This window comes from Aotus nancymaae, unplaced genomic scaffold (assembly GCF_030222135.1).
Source record: "Aotus nancymaae isolate 86718 unplaced genomic scaffold, 86718_ANA_hifiasm-v0.15.2.pri h1tg000010l, whole genome shotgun sequence".
NCBI classification, from domain to species: Eukaryota; Metazoa; Chordata; class Mammalia; order Primates; family Aotidae; genus Aotus; species Aotus nancymaae.
The window spans coordinates 4128391-4153178 of NW_026988421.1; the positions used below are offsets into that span (position 1 = coordinate 4128391).

The 24788-nt window shown below is 44.3% G+C and overlaps 1 protein-coding gene across 3 annotated transcripts in view; it reads right to left on the reverse strand.

Annotated features, from left to right (window-relative positions):
* The window catches only part of DOCK1 (dedicator of cytokinesis 1), a 543465-nt gene that overhangs the window by 472490 nt on the left and 46187 nt on the right, over positions 1 to 24788 (reverse strand). For all 3 annotated transcript variants that reach the window (XM_021671705.2, XM_021671704.2, XM_064373739.1), the window contains exons 2-3: positions 10616 to 10699; positions 2553 to 2593 (exon numbers count right to left, since the gene is read on the reverse strand). In XM_021671705.2, coding sequence (XP_021527380.2) covers positions 2553 to 2593; positions 10616 to 10699 — 125 coding nt within the window. The remainder of the gene's footprint in view (positions 1 to 2552; positions 2594 to 10615; positions 10700 to 24788) is intronic.

The window sequence follows — 24788 nt, forward strand, 5'->3', positions numbered from 1 at the left end:
CTCCAAAAAAATAAAACATTAATTAAAAAAAAATAAAAACGAAGTCTGAAGGGACGCAATGCTGCGTTGCTGCGTTCAGGTCCTGATTATCTGGGACACCTCCAAATCCCAGGGACACCCTGGGTGTCTTTCCATGATGGCCACAGGTATCTACCAAGATGGGGGGAGAAAACAAAAAACCAATCCCAGCCCTGTCCATGTCCACAGGCGGAGACAACCCTCAATCTCAGCAAACTCACCGGAGACTCAAGAAGCCACAGGAAGGACAATGACTGTGTGAGGCTGGACACACTTGCAGGTTTGAAATGAGCCGCTTCCGCTGGGCCTGTTTGGCAACCCTCTGATCAACTGCACACTTAGAACTACCGGAAAGTTGTTTACAGGCACGTGGTGTCAGGATTCCTCGGGCCCACATTCCTTTTCTGCTACTGCCTGGGAGGCCCCTTACAAATTTACATCTCTGTAAGGCTTGGATTTCCTCATCTACCAATGGACATCTTAGATGGAAAAATAGCTACGCACTACCCAGCTCTACTGTGTCAATGAGTTACGAATGAGTTATGATGTCATGGCGTGCAGGTGTAGTGCAAAAGTACTATGATTCAGGGAGGCGCTGGGGGAATGGAAGAGATCTCAAATTGGAGAAGGTGATAACAAATACCAAGTAAGATTCAAAGAAAAAGGAACAGCTTGCCTGGGGCACGTCCAACTCAGGACACGTCCAACCCAGGATGCATCTAGCCCAGGACGCAACAGCCACGTTCTATGTAGGAGTGGGATGGGGGAGGGGCATATTAGTCCGTGATCCTAATCTCTTATTACTAAAGTTTTCAACTGCAGCTTTCCCAAATTCAGAGTTTCATCTGCAGGAATACACTATTTTTTTAAGAGACAGATCTCACTCATTATGTCTAGCTGAGGCTGGTCTCAATCTCCTGAGCTCAAGCAATCCTCCCACTTCAGTCTTTCAAGTAGCTGGGACTACAGGTACACACCATTGTGCCTGGCTGGAACTCACTCTTGACTGTAGAAGGGAAAATCAGTGTGAAAATAGAACTTTCCTTGGAGAAATCTATTCCACCATCCACTTGGTTGAAATCAATGTTGTCCAGACTTCAAGGCTGTAGGTCACTGGATGTGTAGAGACCTGTAGCCCAGTCTGAGGTTGGCAAGGTGGAGGTGAGGGGTCCTGGTCCCAATTTGCAGATCTGGCTCACTGATTTCCTAATGGTGTCTCTCACGTTAGACATGACTATGCCATAGGAGAGCTGCCACGGGGACCACCCTGTACCCTTCCCAAGTGCTGGTTCTGTGAGAGGATGACCCACTCTGACCTGCTCAGCAAAGCCTGGGTTAGGGGCTCTGGGGAGGGCAGAGTGGGAAGGCCCTGGCACTTGGCCCACTTGACTTTGGAGGCCTTATTACAGGCTCACATCACAATCGAGAGTCCAGCCCAATGAGGAGATAATGAGAGGCAAATTTAGGACACAAAATGAAAATGAACCATCAGTCAAGCATAATTAGATATTAAAACCTATCTGTTAACATGGACAGCCCAACCACAGCTTAGAATAGAGGTTACTTCAAAATCATAATGTCATAGAATAAAACAGAAGAGCCATAATTAGGTTCTGCGAAGCTAAGAATGTTAAAGCCACAACAGAATTGTGTATGGGAGTGCCCACCACAATGACCCAAGGGGTAATTACATGTCTGAGTTTCAGAAATTCAAACAACCACTTATGCAAACTGCTCTAGGAGAGCACAACTCCTATCTTCACAGCTCGACTTAGGCAGTGTAAAATAGTTATATGCGAGAGGGAAAGAGCATGCGTGAGCTTTGCAAATTTGCTAATCTATTATTAAGGACAACATAAGATTGACAACTATCAGCAATAATTTTTTTCTTGATGTCACTTTACTCAGATCATTCTCTGACACACACAGGCCTAAAAAGGACACAAAATTCTATCAGGAACAGAAGACAACAGGCCAACACTATATCACAACCCAGCAATTCACTCACAGAGATGAAGCTACAATTTTTTTTTTTTTTGAGTCAGAGTCTCGCTCTGTCACCCAGGCTGGAGTGCAATGGTGTGATCTCAGGTCCCTGCAACCTCCACCTCCCAGGTTCAAGCAATTCTCCTGCCTCAGCCTCCCGAGTAGCTGGGACTACAGGCGCCCACCACTACACCCAGCTAATTTTTGTATTTTTAGTAGAGACGAGGTTTCACCATATTAGCCAGGTTAGTCTCTTGACCAAGCTGGTCTCAAACTCCTGACCTCTCATGATCTGCCCGCCTCAGCCTTCCAAAGTGCTGGGATTACAGGTATGAGCCACCATGCCCAGCGAAGCTAGAATTCTATGTACACATATTGTTCAGAAGAAAACAATCCAAGGTCATTCACACCCCTACCCATATATTTTTTTAAATTCAGAGAAAGAGATATAGAAGTAAAACTCTCAGACACAAATGAGATGGAATTGATTTCCTCTCAAGGTTTGATTTACGAAGAGACATGCACTGTGTTTAAGAAGAACGACTTACCTTCTTAGACTTTTTTCTTAAGGTGTAACCTCGGTACCACCCTAAACAAACACAAAGTGGAAACAGTTAGAACAAAGAGACGTATTAGGGTCCTCACAACACATTCATGATGTGTACAACGCACTGTCTGGCAGAACCAGTGAGGTCAGTTTGTCACCAGCATTTTCAATGAGCCTAAGGCTTTGGAGATACACTACATAGTTTTCCAGAGAGCATTTCAACAGCGCACCCGCAGCCCGGCTGGCAATCTTAATATGCGGGCCTGCACGCCTTCCCCTCCGTTGTCTCACATGGCTCAGAAGCAGCATTTGAAGTTCAGATACACAGTTCCAAGGGGAAGACTCGTCCTTTCAACCACTGGCCCTGAGTAGGCTCCTTGTGTATACATTTTCTTAGCTCTCCCTCTGCCTGATTTAGACCAAGATCTCTCCAAGGGCACATACCAGCATCTCACTGGCCCGAAAGAGAAAACCCGTTGAGAGATGACTTCCTCCTGCTTCAAGACAGGGCACTTTCTCCTGGAGCAGCCACAACCTCACAAAGTACTTCTGTAGCAACGACACAGCCTTCAACCCACAGGAAGCTCCAGGGCCAAGCACAGGGCCTTCTTTGGGTTTGGCCCAGGCTCCACCTCTCCCTCCTTCCAAGTGGTGAGAGAAAGAGAAGAATAAGAGCAGAAAGAAAGACTTACTCCAACCATCCGCATGCCATGGATGCCAAAGAGAAGAGTCCCTTCAACAAGGGACCAGACCCAGCCACACGCCTGGCACCCCTCACGCTGAGGACAGAAACTGCCCTGCAAAGACCCCGGGGTCTACAGTCAGTATCCAGTCTCCAAGCACCCCACTATTTGTGAGGTCAGATGGATGGTTTTTTAATCCCAAACATTCTGAATTCGCTCCAGGCCATCTAGCTTCTGGAAAGCAAAAGCTCAAAGAGGCCAGGTGCAGTGGCTCACGCCTGTTATCCTAGCACTTTGGAAGGCCAAGGTAGGTGGATCACTTGAGGTCAGGAGTTTGAGACCAGCCTGGCCGACATGGTGAAACTCCATCTGTACTAAAAAAATATAAAAATTAGCTGAGCATGGTGGCGAACGCCTGTAGTCCCAGCTACTCAGGAGGCTGAGGCAAGAGAATTGCTTGACCCCGAGAGGCAGAGGTTGCAGTGAGCTGAGGTCATGCCACTGCACTGCAGCCTGGGTGACAGAGCAAGACTCTATCTGTAAATAAATAAATAAATAAAATAAAATAAAAGCTTAAAGACAAATCCCAACTCTGTCCCACAGGAACAAAAAGCCCCTGTCACAGAGTGACAGGGTGCACTTGGAAAATGTAAGCTGGGTAAATTCCCAGAGAATAACCAAATATTGGGTTTCTTTACACTATCAATAAGCCAAACCTCAGAAACCAAAGATGTATGAGTTACACAGCAAGTTCAGACAGATGAAAGCAGGCCACCGTTGCAGCCACTGGCCTCCACCACTCTGAAAAGGTGAAAATTTTAACAACCAGGGATGAAGAGGATGATTATGAATCATAATCAATATCATAAGATGGTGATGGTGTTAAGATGAGCAGAATCCCCAAGGGATCACTAAACAGCTGTCTTCTGCGTAACCAGAAAAGAGAACAGAAACTGCGGGGACTCTTGCAAAGGTTCTGCTAAGACTCAGTTATGACGAATTGAACTCATTTCACTGCCTTGACATGGAGAGTCAACAGAGATTAGAGTGAACCTCAGATTCAAAAATGCCTAGATTTCAGCTATGCATTTGAAGGATTATCTCCCGATAGCCATATTGTCGAGTTCAGTGGTTTCGATAGGCAGGCCCAGTATCAGCGCCCATCTAAGACACAGTGTTCACATAGCAGAAAGGAAAAGGAAAGGTCAGTGGAATGCGTTATTCAAAGCTGTGTACTCAATTTCAACAACTGTCCTTTATCCTGTTATAGTCGTCCTGCATTTTCAACATTAACATGTCCTTTCTTTTCTGAAACTAAGATTAATGTCTTAGAATATACAAGGAAATAATGCAGAAACAAAAAAAAAGATAGTAACTAAGTATAGTAAGAAAATGAGGCCGGGAGCGGTGGCTCACTCCTGTAATGCTGGCATTCTGGGCGGCCGAGGCAGGCAGATCACCTGAGGTCCAGAGTTCCAAGACCAGCCTGGCCGACACAGCAAAACCCCGTCTCTACTAAAAATACAAAAATTGGCCAGCCGTAGTGGCGGGCACCTGTAATCCCAGCTACTTGGGAGGCTGAGGCAGGAGAATCACTTGAACCAGGGAGGCAGAGGTTGCACTGAGCCAAGATCACGCCATGCAGTCCAGCCTGGGTGACAGAGCGACACTCTGTTTCCAAAAAAAAAAAAAAATGAGAAAAGTTTACAAACTATGTACACAAGAAACCCATAAGACCTCCACACGTATGAAGAGATCCTTCAGTTTCATAATAATCCGAGAAATGGAAAGTGCACAGTTAAGAGTGGCAGAAGCAGAACACCGCAGGATCCAAGACGCCCCTGGTCACTGTGGGCAGCACTGCGGACTGCAGCAGCCAGCCTGGGAGCAGCAGGCCCTGCTTATCCAAAGTCTACATCTCCACACCTGAGACCCAGCAACCCCCTCCTGGGAACGCAGCCCAAAGACATCTGTGCCCTGCAGAGTGAGACAGACATGGGATGCTCAGGGCAGCTTGATCTCGGGTGGTGGGAAGTGGGGACATCCTGAGTACTCATTACTGGTGGGGTAGGCAGTTACTAAAACGAGATGCGTACACCATGCAGTTAGAGCCACGGACTAAAGGGACACAGAGAGCACAGTGCATCTTAAATGGGGCACCGGGGAAAATAAGAAACAGAACAAGACTATAACCACACACTTACATCCATTAAACATAGATGCATACCAAACAGCATACCAACACAGGCAAACAAGAGTCCACTTCAAACATGGTAGAAAGGTTCTCTATGCGAGTGGGGAGAAGAAGGGCCAAGCAGTAGGCATAAAAGGCAAGGAGTTTTGTGTTTTTACTTAAATGTTCATAGATGGTCGATTCCTCTTCCAATGGCCTTACTAAGCAAAATGAAAACCTATGGTTTTTCTCTCCAGGATTTTTGGCATGCACTATTTCTTCAACTAAGTGAGCACACACATCATGTGCCAGAGACCACACTGGGCAGCACAAATATAGAAACAGATTAGATCCAATCTCTGCCCTCCATGAGCTCAGAAACTGGAAGGGCCCTAAGATGAGCAGGGGTCACCCCACAAACTGCTGCATGACAGAGTTCAGCCTGAAGGAGAGAGGATGTCCTGGCAGAGGTTTTGTACAGGAGAGTGAGAGAACAGAACAAAATGATTACCTGGCTGCTCTGGGGAACAGCAAAGAGGGGATGAGGTTGGGAGTAGAAAGACTCACAGCTATCATAGCAGAATTAACTTCTCCCTGGCAGGGCTTGCAAGTGGCCTCCAGGTAGTGAACCAACCTGCTCAAAAAAAGAGACATCCACCCAGGGAACAGGCAAATACAGGCAAATACAGGCAAGACACAAGTCCCAAACTCGGGGAAAGCACAGTTCGGCACAGGAAAATGGCGGTCTAGTTATTTTAGAAGAAAATGTATCATTATTCCTTTTAAAGATTTGAACAAGGCCGGGAGCGGTGGTTCAAGCCTGTAATCCCAGCACTTTGGGAGGCTAAGGCAGGCGGATCACCTGAGGTCAGGAGTTAGAGACCAGCCTGGTCAATATGGGGAAACCCTGTCTCTATTAAAAATACAAAAATTAGCTGGGTGTGGTGGAGGGCGCCTGTAATCCCAGCTTCTCGAGAGGCTGACACAGGGAGAACTGCTTGAACTCAGGAGGTGGAAGTTGCAGTGAGCCAAGATTGTGCCACTACACTCCAGCCTGGACACCAGAGCGAGACTCCATCTCAAAAATAAATAAATTTAAAAAAAGAATTGAATAAATTAAATTTGAATGTGGCTGAATCAAAAGGACAATTTGCTAATCTTTGGTCAATGCCTACAGCTTCCCTCTGGTACAGCATCTCGCCCTGGGGACGCTATGGAAAGGAGCCGACAGCAGGATTGGCACACCCTTGACCACACAAGAGTCACTCAATCAACATTGGGGACCTGGCCTCACCTCTCTGGTTGATCCAGGACACTGTTTAAAAGGAGGCCTGCACGAATGACCTCTCAAAGCTCTTCCCACTTCCACCATGAGCTAGAAAGTTCATTTTCTTTGTTCTATGCTGTGAGCCTTCATGTGCCCAAGAAAGAGAAATTAACCATAACCTGAAGGTAAATTTAGTCTTTGAACCTTAAAATAAAGAGTGATCATACAGAAATTATATCCTCTGGAGCAAGCTCTGTAATATCCTGGAAAGGATCATAGAGAAAAAGAAGATCAAACTTGCTAAACAGAAAAATTGTCTTAGATGAAAAGGAGAGCCAAGGAAAGAAAAAGAAAATCCCAGACTCTAACACAAGTCATGAAATTTAGAGAAAACAAGAGGAAGAAATCAGAAAACAAATAAAAGTACAATATTCCCTTTCTATTTAATGACAAAAAGTCACCACACTTCTCAAAGTCAAAACTATTAATAGTTCTCCAAATGCGTTTCTCTGATTAGATTCAGATTAAAACCAAAAAGTTAGTTGTCAAGGAATGGAAATTCATTTTATGCTCAAGAGTCTTTACAAAGACTGAAATATTTTAATCAGAATCTAGAAAGATTGACTAGCTCAGAAAATTAACGTTCACTGTGGATCCTTTATCATCATGTCAAAAAGTCAAATGCTGGCAATCAGATATTTTTGAAGTTACATGTATTACAAGGACCATGACATGCCTGAGGATTCCACTGTTTAAAAAACACATTCCTTAGCCGGGTGTGGTGGCAGGTGCCTGCGGTCCCAGCCACTCGGGAGACTGAGGCAGGAGAATCCCTTGAACCTGGGAGGCAGAGGTTGCAGTGAGCTGAGATCGCGCCACAGTACTCCAGCCTGGGCGACAGAGGAAGACTCGGGTTCAAAAAAAGAAAAAACAACAAAAAACAAAGGACCATGACATGCCTGAGGATCTCACTGTTTAAAAAACACATTCCTCAGCCGGGCGTGGTGGCAGGCACCTGTAGTCCCAGCTACCTGGGAGGCTGAGGCAGGAGAATTCCTTGAACTCGGGAGGTGGAAGTTGCAGTGAGCTGAGATCACGCCACCGCACTCCAGCCTGGACGACATAGCAAGACTCAGTCTCAAAAAAAAAAAACAACCAAAAACAAAACACCACACACACATTCCGATTATGAAGGAAAAAACAAGAATTGCAGTCCCCACATGCCCAGGGGCTACAGGAAATCATTAACTATTCAGGAATGACATCACTGCCCAGTGTTTATTAACCAAGATTTCAACTTCAACTGAGCGGCAGCAAAAGTTAAAAAAGATACAAAAGCCATTCCCTTCAGATCCAAAAAGTGGCTGAGATGAGCTGTTCGATCCCTAACCTCTACTTAATTTCTGTCTGTCTCCTCTCAGGCACTAGCAATGCATACTGAGGAGCTAAGGGAACACATCTGTCAGCTGTAAACACAGAAAACAAGCAGAAGACCCATCACAACTTTTCATCCACTGAAGGACTCGGGCTGGTTTTGCAGAGCTGCACTGGCTTCCAGGCAGAGGCCACTAAAGTCGATTTTCTTTTCAGATAGGACTTTTTTAGCGAAGGTACGGCGTGCATCAGATGGGGGGACAAGGGCCATGAACACGGGTATGTTAATAGGTCTGTGTTTCTCAGAGGAGTCTACCAGGAGCTGGCCACAGTTTACCTCCAGCAGGAAAGCTCAGCACTACTTCATTCCTTGCAAAGTGGATTTCAAGGGTCAAGTCAGAAGTGCAATTGGTTGATTACTACGGGATGTCTTAGATTTCCCCTCTCACCCCCACCACCCATGTGGAAGGGTTTTCTTAAACCTGGTGAAAAGGCAATTTTGCTACTGAAATTGTCCTTTTTATTCATACACTATATGGGAACCACCCTTTCAAGCAGGAAATTAAGCCAACAAAATAAGAAAACACAGTCTTACAAAACACAATCTTACAAAACCTCCAGATCAGAACAGTCTTTAAAAAAATCAAGCCCATCATTTCTTCCCTTCTATGCAACAATAACTGCAGCATAGAATGAATTATGGCCTGCTCAAATTATTTGCAAGACATGAAATGTGAAAACAAATTTTCTGAAAAGCCAAGGACACTGGAAAACCACTGTTACCAACAGTTTATTTATTGAATAATTATGACAATTGCTTCAGGTTGGGTGAGGTGGCTCACGCCTGTAATCCCAGCACTTTGGGAGGCTGAGGCAGGCAGATCACCTGAGATTGGGAGTTCAAGATCAGCCTGACCAACACTGAGAAACCCCATCTCTACTAAAAATACAGAATTAGCTGGGCGTGATGGTATATGCCTATAATTCCAGCTACTCGGGAGGCTAAAACAGGAGAATTACTTGAACCCAGGAGGAGGAGGTTGTGAGCTGAGATCACACCATTGCACTCCAGCCTGGGCAACAAGAATTAAACTCTGTCTCAAAAAAAAAAAAAAATTGCTTCATTGGACAGCATCCCATGTAACTGTCATAAATCTCTGTTCATCCCAAGAAAATGGGGATTACAGGTTTAAAAAAAAAAAGGAAAGGAAATAAGAGATGAAAATTGTAGTTTCTCTGAGACATGCTGCTAACAAATCTAAGTGAAAGCATTAAAAGAAGAAATCTCAGTTCCCATCAAACACATCAAAACAATGAAGCAGGCTGGGCACCGTGGCTTACACCTGTAATTCCAGCACTCTGAGAGGCTGAGGCAGGCAAATCACTTGAGCTCAGGAGGTCAGGACCAGCCTGGGCAACATGGTGAAACCCTGTCTCTACAAAAAATATAAAAATTAGCTGAGGGTGGTAGCAGGCACCTGTAGCCCCAGCTACTTGGGAGGCTGAAGCAGGAGGACTGCTTGAGTCTAAGAGGTGGAGGCTGCCTGCAGTGAGCTGTGATTGTGCCACTGCACTTCAACCTACATGACAGAGCAAGACTCTGTCTCAAAAACAAAACAAAACAATGAAGTAAACTAAAATATCTTAAACACACTTTTTATCAAGTGGTCAATTGTTAACAAACAAGATTTACACACTTAGCCGGGCAGAGTGGACCATGCCTGTAACCCCAGCACTTTGGGAGGCTGAGGCGGACAGATCAGTTGAGGTCAGGAGTTCGAGACCAGCTTGACCAACATGGTGAAAAGCCGTCTCTACTAAAAATACAAAAAAATTAACCAGGCACGGTGTGAGGCACCTGTAATCCCATCTACTCAGGAGGCTAAGGCACGAGAATCACTTGTACCCGGGAGGTGGAGGTTGCAGTGAGCTGAGATACGGCCACCACATTCCACCCTGGGTGACAGAGTGAGACTTGTCTCAAACAAACAAAAAGCTTTATAAGGAGCCAACAAGTTTAAAAATGGGAATTTTAGGACGGCACAGTGGCTCATGCCTGTAATCCCAGCAATTTGACAGGCCGAGGCAGGCAGATCATGAGGTCAGGAGTTTGAGACTAGCCTGGCCAATAGTCTCTTTAGTAGAGACTAGCCCGTCTCTACTAAAAATACAAAAATTAGCTGGACGTGGTGATGCACACATATAGTTCCAGCTACTCGGCAGGCTGAGGCAAAAGAATTGCTTGAATCCAGGAGGTAGAGGTTACAGTGAGCCAAGACTGCACCACTGCACTCCAGCCTGGTCGACAGAGCGAGTCTCTGTCTCAAAAAAAAAAAAAGGAGGGGAAGGAATTTTAGTTTTAAGTTCACTTTAATAAAGCATTATTTAAACAACAGACAGCCTCACTAGTACCCTTACCTGAAACAGTATCCATCTGCAAGAAAGTGGGCCTGAGAAGGGTGCATGACTGTCTATGCATCTGTAACAGAGGAGTGCTTTGCCCAGCAGGCACTGGGAAGATGGGCCATCTGCCCGAACATATAAAAGATACCAAGATGCATACACACCTTCATATGTCTCTAAGATGTGCACAGTGTCTCCAATCTGTAAAGACAGTTCATCTGCACCTCTGGCATCATAGTTATAAAAAGCTGTAATGAAGAAAAAGGGAAACATATTAGTAATAGTCAAGACAGAAGTGACTGTGCTGAGTCGTGTCGGCTTGTTTTAATGCTGTTGTTTTTAACATTGAAATACATTCAGTCACTGCTTGGATCATCCTCTCTGATACCCACAGAAGTCGCCTTTTCTTTCAGACAAATATAAAGGGTCACTAGTTTAAGGAGGAGAAATTCACAACTACCCACGACACCAGATGATCTTAAGTGACATAAGAAGAAATCATTAACAGCATTTTGATTGCCACTTCAATATTATCTTTTATTTACACTAGTAGATTCTTTTTATCTTCCTATGAATCAATTGTACATGGACCGCATATTCTTTGGAAATTAACAAAAAAATTATCATGCAGAAATGTTGATATTAAGCCAATAGAAGATATCACAATCCCAGTAGACAAAAAATATGTCCTATGTTAGAAGAAATCCTTAAAACTGACAATGATCAGCAAGAAACTTTTGAAATCCCATGTTTATCCTGACATAAAGCTGTTACTATTTTGCAAAAGGATCAAACTGCTCCTACATAAGCCCCTAAAAAGCCATACCATTAAATTCAAACCACACTTTTGGTCATGCATTATGGAATAAAGGCAACAGTCACTGGTGTGAAAAGGATGTTACAAAGTGTTTGAGGCTCAAAAAGTATTCAACTAGCCCACTCTTAGTTTAAATATACATATATTAATGTTCCTCCTCCCCACTGGCCTCTACATGTAAGGATATAGCATTCAATATAAAACTTATCTTCAAAATCCCCGATCAAAGCTCTCACCCATCCATCCTGCACAGCCCAGCCAGGCGAGACTATACACAAAGGGCACCTTCCTTGTGGCACACCTCTGAAATTCTCTAAAATGAAACCATGTCATGTGCAAACTCCTCTGGAAAGCGTGGGCCACTGCACCCTCCCACCACACACTCCCTTCCCTGGGCCCTTGCTTCCACCGAAGGAAAGAAGCCAATCCATCCACACTTTTGAGTACCAACTTCTCATCCTCCACCAGCTGGGTCTTCCCACCGGGGCACCTCATCACAAAAGCCAGACCCAAGTCCGTGTTTGATCACTTAATTCCAATACTCCAAACATCCCTGACACCAGGCAAAGCTTCCCCTGTCTCTTGTTCTGCATGAGCCCATCTTCTTTCAGATGTGAGTGTTAAGAAGTCCCCTAAAGGGGGACATGTTTTCCTAAAGGAAAAGCCACCGGTGAGCAGAGCCATCCCCTTCCAACGTCTCCTGCTCACACCTCCGAGAACAGGATGGTATTTAGCTGTGCAAGGAACGGGCTCCATAAACCTGAGTTGCCTCAGCTGCACCTCAGGCTGTAAAGTCCAGAATTTCGGGCACATGTAACCCCTGTGGTGTTCATGTTCACGGTCTCTACAGACAGTTGAAGTGGGAAGGGCAGCACCTCTCCCCGAGCACCTGGGTGCCTGTCCTCCGGCAAACAACCTGCTCTATCTTCAGGTTTTCAATGGCCAAAATAAGGATAGTATTGTGTGTGTTTTGCGTCTTATCTATGGGATTATTTAATCACGAATCTTCAAATGAACAAATGGCTAGGGGCTGGACAGCCGGGTGGTGGTCTTGACTGGGCTGCTTGATTTGGAGCCAGGGGTATAACCCCTGAGGCTCTTTTTCTCCTTACCTACAAAACCATGGGTTGTAGATGCCCATGAGAAAATGATGCCCCTGTTGAATCTGGCCTAATAGGGTCCATGGTGAACACTCAGGCAACGGTGAAGGCCTTTATTTTGGTCATATTTTCTCACTGCTATCAAAACATCTACTGCTACCTGAATTGTTTTTAGAAAGCCAAAGCAAGCACATTGTGATATGTGCACAAAAATTCTACAATATCAAAAGCCATACGTATGATATTGAAAATTCTATTCCTCAGGTATTTTCCTGTATTTTCCCCAAAATTCATAAAATTTAAGTGTCCTTAACTGACAAAAATGATTATTAGTAGTTATTAAGTTTATTTAGCATTTTACAGCGACTCTTTAACAAGAAATAACTGTGTCAGGTGACGGAAGCCCAGGGCACATGCTGGAGTTCCTCAGCTCAGCATGACAGTATTCTTAAACCTTCAGGAACCATAAATGCATTTATTGCAGTTTTTTTTTTTTTTTTTTTTTTTTTTTTTTTTTTCAGAGGGAGGGTTTCACAGTGTTAGCCAGGATGGTCTTGATCTCTTGACCTCGTGATCTGCCCACCTCGGCCTCCCAAAGTGCTGGGATTACAGGTGTGAGCCACCGTGCTCCGGCCCATTTATCACAGTTCTTAACAGCATCCCTGCCCCGCAGGCATGCCTATTCTGTTCCAGATGTGGGAAAAAATAAACACGTCAAAAATCATAAAAATGAAATAAAATGAGCACATCAAGAGTAAATACATTCAGGCACATGTGAATTTGTAAAGCACATACACATAATTCCTTCCTTCCTGTTTCACCTCTAAATACCCTATTCCCCAATCCCTAAAGCAGACGGTGGAAAGCAGTGATCAAAATCTCATACATCAATATGGAAACTTCAAATTTACCTAAGAAACGAGCCAGACAACCCATGGTTTTGTAGGTAAGGAGAAAAAGAGCCTCAGGGGTTATACATCTGGCTCCAAATCAAGCAGCCCAGTCAAGACCACCACCCGGCTGTCCAGCCCCTAGCCATTTGTTCATTTGAAGATTCATGATTAAATAATCCCATAGATAAGACAAATTAAAAGACAGCTTGGTAAGGGTGCTTGACAAGGGAGGAGGAGAGAAGAGCAGAAGGATGCAGAGTAACAGCCCTCCAAAGATGACTACAAAAGGCCCCCAAGGCCTATCCGTCACCTTCCACAGCCACAGGGGCACTGCAAGGGTGATTACACTCAGGATCTTGGCCAGGAGAGGTGGCTCATGCCTGTAATCCCAGAACTTTGTGGGGATTACTTTTTGGGAGGCCGACATGGGCAGATCACTTGAGGCCAGAAGTTCGAGACTAGTCTGGCCATCCTGGAGAAACTCAGTCTCTATTAAAAATACAAAAAAGATAGCCAGGCCTGGTGGTGCACACCTGTAATCCCTGCTACTTGAGAGGGTTAGGCAGGAGAATCGCCTGAACCTGGGAGGCGGAGGTTGCAGTGAGCCGTGATCACGCCACTGCTCTCCAGCCTGGGCAACAGAGCGAGACCCTGTCTCAAAAAAAAAAAAAGTTTAGAATCTTGAGATGAGGGTTAATCCTGGATCATCCAGGTGGGCCCAATGTAATCATTAGGAAGACAGGAGGGTGAGAGTCAGAGAGGAGGAGAAGAGGTCGAAGAGATACAAGAAAGAGGCAAAACGAGCGGAGGAACACAGTGGCCTCTGGAAGCTGGAAGGGGTGAGGAAGCGCAGTCTCCCCCACAGCCCCGTGGAGCACAGCCCGGCTGACACCTGCATTTTAGGACTCTGAATCTCATTTTTTAGCCCCCAAGTTTGTGGTAATTTATCAAGAGCAGGAATAGGAAATCAGTACAAGGAGATGTGTGAAAAGCAACCTGAAGGTGGTATTTTGTGGTTCATTGATTCAGTCTTTAAGGCAGCTGGAACAGGCGCTTCTGCTGCAGGCATCTAAACATGGACAAGTCCCAAGTTCTCAATTCTTGAGTGATATGAGAAAAATAAGAACCATGCAGGTAATCTTTTCAATTGAATCCAAAAGTATGCAATGTGAGAGGCTATTCTTTATTCTGATTGTTTGACCTTTCACAGTTGCCCCTTCGTAGGGGGTGAGGGCAAGGACTTTCTGTCTCCTTTAAGAAGGACAAAGATGACAAATGGCAGCTGGATTTAAGACGTCTTCGCCTGACATACTACAAAGATGGCAGCCTTTCTGCTGATCACTCAGTTTTGCTTCTTCATTTTACTGATCTGTCAGGGTCTGGGAACAACTCCATAGAGAACAGGGTCATGGCGTCCCATTCATATGCTGGCAAGGGTGGCACCAGCCTCCCTCTGGGTGGTGAGCTGAATGCCTACTACCTTTCCCCTGGTGGAGTCCATCTTCCTTTCACAATGGCCTGGCTGCAGACGGGCATCTTCAGGTCCACGTGAATTTCTCAAACCTGGACAGCAGACTCTAGTGTAGAAGCTGGACGCGCTGTGTGAGATGTGAAGTGGGCAACGAGGCAGAGACAAACCATGAGCCAAGTTCTTTCCTTGGATGGTGTTTTAGTTTTTTTCTTTTTTTTTTTTTCTAGGAGAGTCAGTAGCAGCCCAGAGGGAGTGGACCTTTTCCCTAAAATAAAAAACTAACACCCTATACTGTGCCTCATGAAGCTGTGCCTTATCAGAGACCTAAAAAGGTAAAGCCATAGCCTCTGTTCAATTTCCTGATCGTCTATAAAAAAGCTGCCCAGGAAAATGCAAACCAAACCACAATGAGGTATTACCTTACCCCAGTTAGGATAGTTAGCATCAAGAGATAAAAAAATAACGAATGCTGGTGAAGTGCAGAGATAAGGGAATTCTTAGACACTTGGTGGGAATGCTATTATAGACAACAATATGGAGGTTCCTAAAATAAACACAAATAAAACCACCGCTTTTTTATTTGTGAAATCCAGCAATCCCACCACTGGGCATTTATCCAAAGAAAAGGATATCAGTACATCAGAGACATCTGCGACCCCAAGTTTCTTGCAGCACTATTTATAAGGCCCAAGATATGCAGTCATCCAACACAGATGAATAAAGAAAATCAACATAGATGCCCAACAGCAAATAAATGGATGCAAAGAAATGTGGTATACATACATAATGGAATACAATTCAGCCATGAAAAATTGTACCTTGTCATTCCCAACAACATAGACGGAATCAGAGGACATTAAGTGAAATACAACAGGAACAGAGTTAAAGACATGTTCTCCCTCATAGGCAAAAGCTAAAAAAAATTGAGCTTATAGAAGTAAAAAGTAGAACAGAGGATACTAGAGCCTAAGAAGGGTAGGGGGGAAGTGGGTCTAGGGAGAAATTTGCTGAAAGATAGAAAATTAGAGCTAGACAGAAGAATTAAGTTCTAGTGTCCCATAGCACCTTAGGATGACTACAGTTAACCATAATATATCATATAGTTTTAAATAGCTGGAAGGAAGATACTGAAATGAGAAATGTTTGAGATGAGAGATATGATAATTACACTAATCTGATCACCATACTTCATATGTACCACATCATCAACATGTACCCCATAAATACATACAATTATTATGTGCCAAAATTAAAAATTAAAAAAAAAAACAGCTGCACAGTCATGTAAGGAAAGAAGCATGGCTCATAAGTCCATGAGGATGAGAGGAGGGCTTCCATCTGCACCAATATGATTAATAATACTGACAAATGCCACTGTGGTTGATGCTGATGCTGATGATAGATTATTGGGATACCACAGATGCAGGTGCTGCTGCTAATGGTGGCGATGATGATGATGGTGACGGTGATGGTGGCAGTGATAACAATGATGATGGTAGTAGTAATGATGATGGTGATGATGGTGATGGTGATGATGATGGAGAATGATAATGGTGGTGATGATGATGAATGATCATGGTGATGATGATATGATCATGGTGGTGATGATGATGGTGATGGTGATGGTGGCAGTGATAACAATGATGATGGTAGTAGTAATGATGATGGTGATGATGGTGATGGTGATGATGATGGAAAATTATAATGGTGGTGATGATGGTGAATGATCATGGTGATGATGATAATGATCATGGTGGTGATGATGATGATGGTGACGGTGATGGTGGCAGTGATAACAATGATGATGGTAGTAGTAATGATGATGCTGATGATGGTGATGGTGATGATGATGGAGAATGATGATAAGGGTGGTGATGATGGCGAATGATCATGGTGATGATGATGATCATGGTGGTGATGATGATGATGGTGACGGTGATGGTGGCAGTGATAACAATGATGATGGTAGTAGTAATGATGATGCTGATGATGGTGATGATGATGGAGAATGATGATAATGGTGGTGATGATGGTGAATGATCATGGTGATGATGATAATGATCATGGTGGTGATGATGATGATGATGGTGACAGTGATGGTGGCGGTGATAACGATGATGGTAGTAGTAATGATGATGGTGATGGTGATGATGATGGAGAATGATGATAATGGTGGTGATGATGGTGAATGAGTGGTGAATGATGATGGTTGTAGTAATAATGATGCTTATGATGATGATGGTGATGACAATGACGATGGGAATGATAATGACGGTGGTGATGATAATGACGATGGGAATGATAATGACGGTGGTGATGATAATGATCATGGTGGCGGTGATGATGATGGTGATCATGGTGATGATGATGATGATGATAATGATCATGGTGGTAATGATGATGATGATGATGGTGATAATGATGGGAATGGTAATGGTGGTGATGATGGTGAATGATGATAATGGTGGTGATGATGATGAATGAGTGGTGAATGATGATGGTTGTGGTAATAATGATGCTGATGATGATGACGGTGATGACAATGATGATGGGAATGATAATGACGATGGTGATGGTGGTGATGATGATGATGGTGGTGATGATGATGATGATGATCACGGTGGTGATGATGATGATCATGGTGGTGATGATGATAATGATGATGATGGTGATGATGATAATGGTGGTGATGATAGTGAATGATGATGATGTTGCTGTATTGGCTGACATGTACTGAATATATTCCATAGGCCTGGATGTGGGCTAAGGGCTTCGCATGTTCAGACTAACCCTCACCACAGTCCTATGGGGTGGATATATTACAGAATTATTCCCATTTCCCTCAATCAGGGTTTATAGAAGCTCAGAGCCTTCTTAGATACAGGCAGCTGGTGAAGGAGCATCCAGGGCCAGCCTGGATGAGAGGTCAGAGTGCTAAAGCCATCAGTGCTACAGACCATCCCTGCCTCAACCCTTGGCCACAGACAGACATAGCCTTCCCAGGGCCTCAGACTGTGCTCCTGATGGCTTCTGTGAAAACCACAACACCAACTTAGTTCTCTGACAAACAAATATGCCTGTGCATTCACTTTCCATTCCAAGGGCCATCTTGTTAATGAATTTCTCATTCTCTACACAGAAGAACCGAAGTTGGGGTAATTTCAAAAACAAAAGGTTTGCTTAGCATTCGAAAAGCAATCCATGTAATTCACCACATAAACAGAGTAAAAGATTTTAAAAAATCAAATGATCTCAACTGATGCAGAAAAAGCATTTAAGGAAATGTAATACCCATTCAGGGAAAAACAAAAAACCCAACTTGAATACTCTCAATTGAGAAAAAACACATTACAGTCCATCAACCCACTTCACAGATGAAAACGCAGAGGCCTACACGGTAGTTGTGACTGGCTCAAGGGGCACAGTGAGCTGATAGCAGCCCTGGGATGCTGGGGCTTCCCTCCCAGGCTATCTCACCACCCCACACTGCCTGGTCCAAAACTTCATCACCCCTCAATGAGATGTACTGACTCTCTGCTCTTCTCTACACCACCAGTTACCTTCCTGAACTCTGACTCCAAAGCAGTGGACCATTTCACCTGGGATTCTGAATGATGGCTCATTTCTCCAGCACACAACCCACCTTTCCATCTCATCTCAGCCCCCTCACCCTCCTCGGTTCCACCTGCCCTGCCAGGCTTGCCACAGGCTGATCTGCAGATGAAAATCCTTCCTCCCTCCGCCTCTGACTGCCCCACTTGTCTACAAGGCCTGCCTTTAATTCCACAGCCTTTTCCAGGTCCTAACAGAATTATTTCTCCCCTTACCAAGAAGTTACCCGCAGACCTAAATGAACGGCTTGCTTCTGAACTCCCTGTATGCTCCGTGCCACCGCACGACCTCGTAGAGTTGCTTATCTATATGTCTGTCTCTCTCATCAGACCACAAACTCCTTGAGAAAGGTAAATATTTATTAATCATTGGATTTCCCACAGTAGCTAACACCATGCCTTGCAGGCACTCAATAAAAATTCACTGAATTTAACCAGATCCCAAAGTACTCTTCCTCATGCAGTCTGCAGGAGTGAAAGCAAAAGCTGTAGCATTTGGTCCTCTTCAAAATGTTCCTGCCCTCTGCAAAAAGATCCAAAGGCTGAGGCTTAATCAATAAGAAAGAGAAACACAATATTAGCTTTGCCAGCTCTGCTTTGAGTCTTTTTGATCTAAGGAAATAACCCACCCACCATCAGTGCTCAGGTCCAAAGCCTCCCCACAGCATCAAAGGCCAGGGGTGGCCATACATTACTTCTTGAAATCAACTCAGCTCAGTCTCTCTCTGTCTCACACACCACTGAAACATGATTTCAAGACTTCTGGTAGCAACTTAAAAGTTAATTAATTCTTTTAAAAAGTCAATTTGTGAAAATTAATTGCTCTATCTGTGATCTCATTTCCTTTCTCTTGCCTTCAATTGGAAAAGCTTTTCAATGGTATACATCTTCTCAGGGCTGGGGAAAATGCAAGTCATGTCCTCAAATGGCCCCAGGCCAGGGCTCTCCCTGTCCATGCTGTACAGGACTTCACCCTAGGGCCATCCGCCAGGTCTCAAACTTCACACGCCCTACACCGTTGCCTGGTCCATGCAGGAACCTTGCATCTCCTAAGCTACTCCACCGTCCCCTGCACTGGTCCACACTGAGCTGGGCTTGGAGAGAGGAGATAAACCAGATGTGACCCTAGAAGGAAATCAACCTAACCCAGGTCTCCAAGGAACAATCTTTCACTGAGCCATTCAGGAAACACCAGTAGAGAGAATCAGAACATTATATACACCCTTTGAACTGGACCCTGGGGCAGAGAGCAGCCACTGATAGCAACTTGGTGAAGCTGGAGAACAAGTCAACTATGTTGTTGCAAACGGCTCAGCACCCAACATTACCAACAATATTACTAGTGAGAATGTGATCCCAGTAGCCACAAATAAATGCATAAATTCATCAGGCAGCTTTAGATGGCACCCATTTGGAGCTGGAGGCTAGGTTTCCTAAACTCTATCTTCAAAATCAAACTGGCAGCCATGCCATCATCACCAAGCTTCTATGACCTGTAGCAAAATCCTTCCACTGCTTTCATTTGGGGGCAAATGCCTTAGGCAGGATTAGAGCCTCCCAGAGGGATGCTGAATCCAAGCACTTACTGTATCACATTGCCTCCATTTAATCACCTGTGTCTCTTCCACTTGACTGTGAGCTTCTCAAGGACAAAATCTGCATCTTATTTTTAGCAATCACCTAAAAACACCAGGCACATAGTAGGCCTTGTAATAATAGAAGGGAGGAAGGGAGGAAGGGAGGAAGGGAGGAAGGGAGGAAGGGAGGGAGGAAGGGAGGGAGGGAGGGGAAGGGAGAAGGAAAGGGGGGAAGGAAAGGGAGGAAGGAGGGGAGAAAAAGGAGGAAAAGGAGGGAAGAAGGAGGGGAGGGAAAGGAGGGAAACAAGTTTCTTAGAGCCTGCTATAATGGTGCTATTAAAAGTATTGTCTCTAATATTTTTTACAGATGAATCTAATAAAAGTAATAAAATACTTGCAAATAAACTTAAGGAGGTACAGACTTGTACACTAAAAACTAACGAAATGTTGCTGAGATAAATAAAAGACAAGAACAAATGAGACAATATTTGTGTTTTTGGAGTGGAAGACTTAATACTCTTAAGATGTCAATGCTGATCCAAAACCATCTATAGATTCAATGCAATTCCCATCAAAATCCCAATGACATTTTCCACAGAAATAGAAAAACCCATCTCAAAAGTCCCAAAGTCCCAGATTAGCCAAAACAATCTTGAAAAACAAAAACAAAATTGGAGGCCTGATTTCAATACCTACTACAAAGCTACAGTAATCAAAACAGCATGGTACTGTGATAAAGACAAAGATATAGGCAAATGGGATAGAATACAGAACCTGAAAGTAAACCCTCACATATAAATCAAATGATTTCAACAAGGATGCCAAGACCATTCAACGGGGAGAGGACAGTCTTTCCAACAAATGGTCCTGGGAAAACTGGATATCCACTTACAAAAATAAATAAAGTTCAATTATTATATCAGTCACAAAAATTAAAATGGATGAAAGACCTAAACATAAGAGCTAAAACTATAAAATTATTAGAAGAAAACACAAAGGAACAACTTCACGACACCATATTTGGCAAGGATTTACTAGATGTTATACAAAAGTGCAGGCAACAAAAGAAAAGAGTTGGACATCATCAACATTAAAAACTCTTGTGCATGAAAGGATATCATTAACAGAGTGAAAAGGCAACCCACAGAAGGGGAGAAATTATTTACAAATCCCACATCTGATAAGGGAATGGAATCCAGAACAGATAAAGGATTCCTGGGGGCTGGGCGCGGTGGCTCCTGCCCGTAATCCCAGCACTTTGGGAGGCTGAGGCGGGTGGATCATTTGAGATCAGGAGTTGGAGACCAGTCTGGCCAACATGGTGAAATGCCAACTCTACTAAAAAATACAAAAATTGGCCAGGTGCAGTGGCTCACACCTGTAATTTGAGCACTTTGGGAGGTCGAGGTGGGTGGATCACCTGAGGTCAGGAGTTCGAGACCAACCTGACCAACATGGAGAAACCTCGTCTCTACTAAAAATACAAAATTAGCTGGGCATGGCAGCACGTGCCTGAAGTCCTGGCTACTCGGGAGGCTGAGGCAGGAGAATCGCCCGACCCAGGAGGTGGAGGTTGCAATTAGCTGACATTACACCACTACACTCCAGCCTGGGAAACAAGAACAGAAGAACTCTGTCTAAAAAAAATAATAATAATAATACAGAAATTAGTCAGGCATGGTGGCCCACACCTGTAGTCCCAGCTACTTGGGAGACAGGCAGGGGAATTGATTGAACCCGGAGGCAGAGGTTGCAGTGAGCCGAGATCATATCACTGCACTCCAGCCTGGGTGACAGAGTAAGAGACCCTGTCTCGAAAAAAAAAAAAAAAAAAGCAAAAACCGAAATAGAAAATAACAAGCCTTTGAAGAAGACGTGAAGAAATTGGAACTCTGCAAGTTACTGGTGGGCATCTAAAACGGTGCAGCTGCTGTGGAAAGCAGCAACTTACCATGAGATCCAGCAATTCCACTTCTGTATACCCACCCAAGAGAACCAAAAAGCAAGGTCTGGAATAGATATCTGTACATCCATGTTCACAGCAGCGTTATTCACAACAGCCAAACAGTGGAAATAACCCAAGAATCCATCAACGGGTAGATTACTAAGCAAAATGTTACATATACATACAGCGGAGTATCATTCAGCCTTAAAAGAAAGGACATGTCGACACATTACAATGCGGGTGAACCTTGAAGACACTGAACACATTAAGCTGCATGAAATAAGCCAGTCACAAACAAATACTGTCTGATTCCACTTACATGAGGTTCCTCGAGTAGTCAAACTCCGACACAGAAAGTAAGAAACGAAGTAAGAGAGGTGGTTGCCAGGGGCTGCGGGGACGCAGGAGGAGTGAGTGAGTTAGTGGGTGCTGAGTTTCACTGGGGTAGATAAAGGGTTCTGGAGATGGATGGTGATGATGGAGTCCCCACAATGTACATGCGCTTAGTATGACAGAACCACACACTTTCAGATGGTTAAAATGGTAAGCTTCATGTTATGTATATTTTATCATAATGAAAACAACAAAACAAGATACAACGATCAAAAGGAAAAAATGAGGAAAGCTCCTAATGGATTTAGCACCTCTTGTTACTGTGAACTGGGAAACACTCAGTGGCTCCTTGCACAACTGCCAGTGGGTCTGGCAGCCTCCCTTACAGGGTTTAACACATCAGGTTCAGACAAGACACAACAAGAAAGTAGTAGAGGTGACCTCAAGGCCAAAGAACACCTCCAAATGCATTTCCGTGTGTGCGTGCATGCGTGCATCTGCAATTTTTTTTTTTTTTTTTTGAGATGAAGTCTCACTCTCTTGCCCAGGCTGGAATGCAGTGGCATGATCCCAGCTCACTGCAACCTCTGCCTCCCAGGTTCAAGTGATTCTCCTGCCTCAGCCTTCTGAGTAGCTAGGATTACAGATGTGTACCACCACGCCCAGCTAATTTTTGCATTTTTAGGAGAGAAGGGGTTTCTCTATGTTGGCCAGGCTTGTCTAGAACTCCTGATCTCAAGTGATCAGCCTGTTTCTACCTCTCAAAGTGCTGGGATTACAGGTGTGAGCCACCACGCCTGGCCCCACCCATTTCTAAAAAGGACACCACATTCAAAGTCACCAAGTTATTCCTTTTGGGTTCATATCTTTCTCAGGAACAGAAAGACTGTTGTCTCTGACAATAAAGTCCCCTGAGGCAGTATTTCATGCAATATTTGGATAATAGAATCAAGGAGTCATCTACATACTTAAAGAAACAGAGCTAGCTGGGCCTGGTCAGACAGAAGAACCATCATTTGTTATTCAATATTTCTTTTTGGCATTTGGTTGAAAACAGGTGGGAGGGATGGTGAAGATAAGAATGTGAAAAGAAATATACAAAAGAGCCTTTTCTCACATTCTAATTGAACTGACAGACACAATTCAAAGACATTTTAATATCTGTCTTCAAAATAAAATATCACAGTCTGCGTTATCCAAAACTAGCAGCAACCATTTTTTTTTTTTTTTTTGAGACAAAAGAGTCTCTCTCGTCACCCAGGCTGGAGTGCAGTGGTGCAATCTCGGCTCATTGCAACCTCTGCCTCCCAGGTTTAAGCAATTCTCCTGTCTCAGCCTCCTGAGTAGCTGGGATTACAGGCACCCACCACCACACCCAGCTGTACTTTTAGTAGAGACAGGGTTTCGCCACGTTGGTCAGGTTGGTCTCGAACTCCTGACCTCAGGTGATCCACCCACCTTGGCCTCCCAAAGTGCTGGGATTACAAGTGAGAGCCTCAGCACCTGGCCCAACTATCTTATTTCTATCTAGTCTGAAACGTCATGGTGCCGAAACACGCAGGCTTCTTGGGAAGTAGAATTCTGGGCTGTGAGTAAGTGCTGGCTTTATTGCTTTTCCAAGACAGAACAGGAAGATTCTACTTTTCTCCATTTTCATCTCCCATAAAGTCAGTTCTTATATAGAAAACCACTGGCCTCCTGCTTGCAAATCTACCCACAAATAAGAAAAGACTCAGCTGACCTGAAAATTAGCTATTTTTGCACTGAATTTTGCTTGGCAACAAAGAGGCAAGATAGGGAACAAGATTTAATCTCTTAAATCACTCTTCTTGAAGTTTATTGCAACTTGGAAAAGTATCTGCTAATGAAATAGTCCAGTACTGACCCCTTGGGAGATGGGGACCTGAGAGTGACCTCACCGGGCAAAGCCCATCACTGGCCAGCCTAATGGGGCTAACTGCAGAGTGGCACCAAGACCATGTGGAATGGGACCCCAGCAGACTCCAGGATCAGGGGCTGGTCCCAGTCAGCTTCCCGACAGGGACCAGCAGGCAGCCAAGGCCTCACCAATGGCTGAGCTGAGTGAGGAACATCTTACTTTCTCTGCTCTCAACCTGGCCTGGACTTGCCAAACAGGTTCTACCTAAAGGATTCTGTGAAAACAGGCACAGCCTGGGGACCTCACGGGGCAAACGAGAGGAGACGGGTCTCCACTTAGGAGGATCCAACAGAGAAAAGGAGAGGATTGAAAACTTGGGCTTAGAGCCATCCATTTGTGATACTAATTGATAACGTTATTTTGTCACAGCCCCCAACTCCTTCCTCTTCCTGGGGCTTCAGAGAAGTCTCCAATCACTTGTTCTGCAAAATATGAAGCCACCCCTTCCCTTCTCCATCCTCATCTGTGTGTCGAATCTTTAAATCTAATATCAACAGTGGCCAACAGGGAAAGGGAAGGACAAAGGGAACGTTTCAGAATGCTAATTTATTTTTTAATGGCAAAGACTCTACCTGTAGTACATATATATATTTGAGGGTAGGTCTGTTTATAATTCACAAATAAAGCCAGCAATCACCCATCATCCTGGAG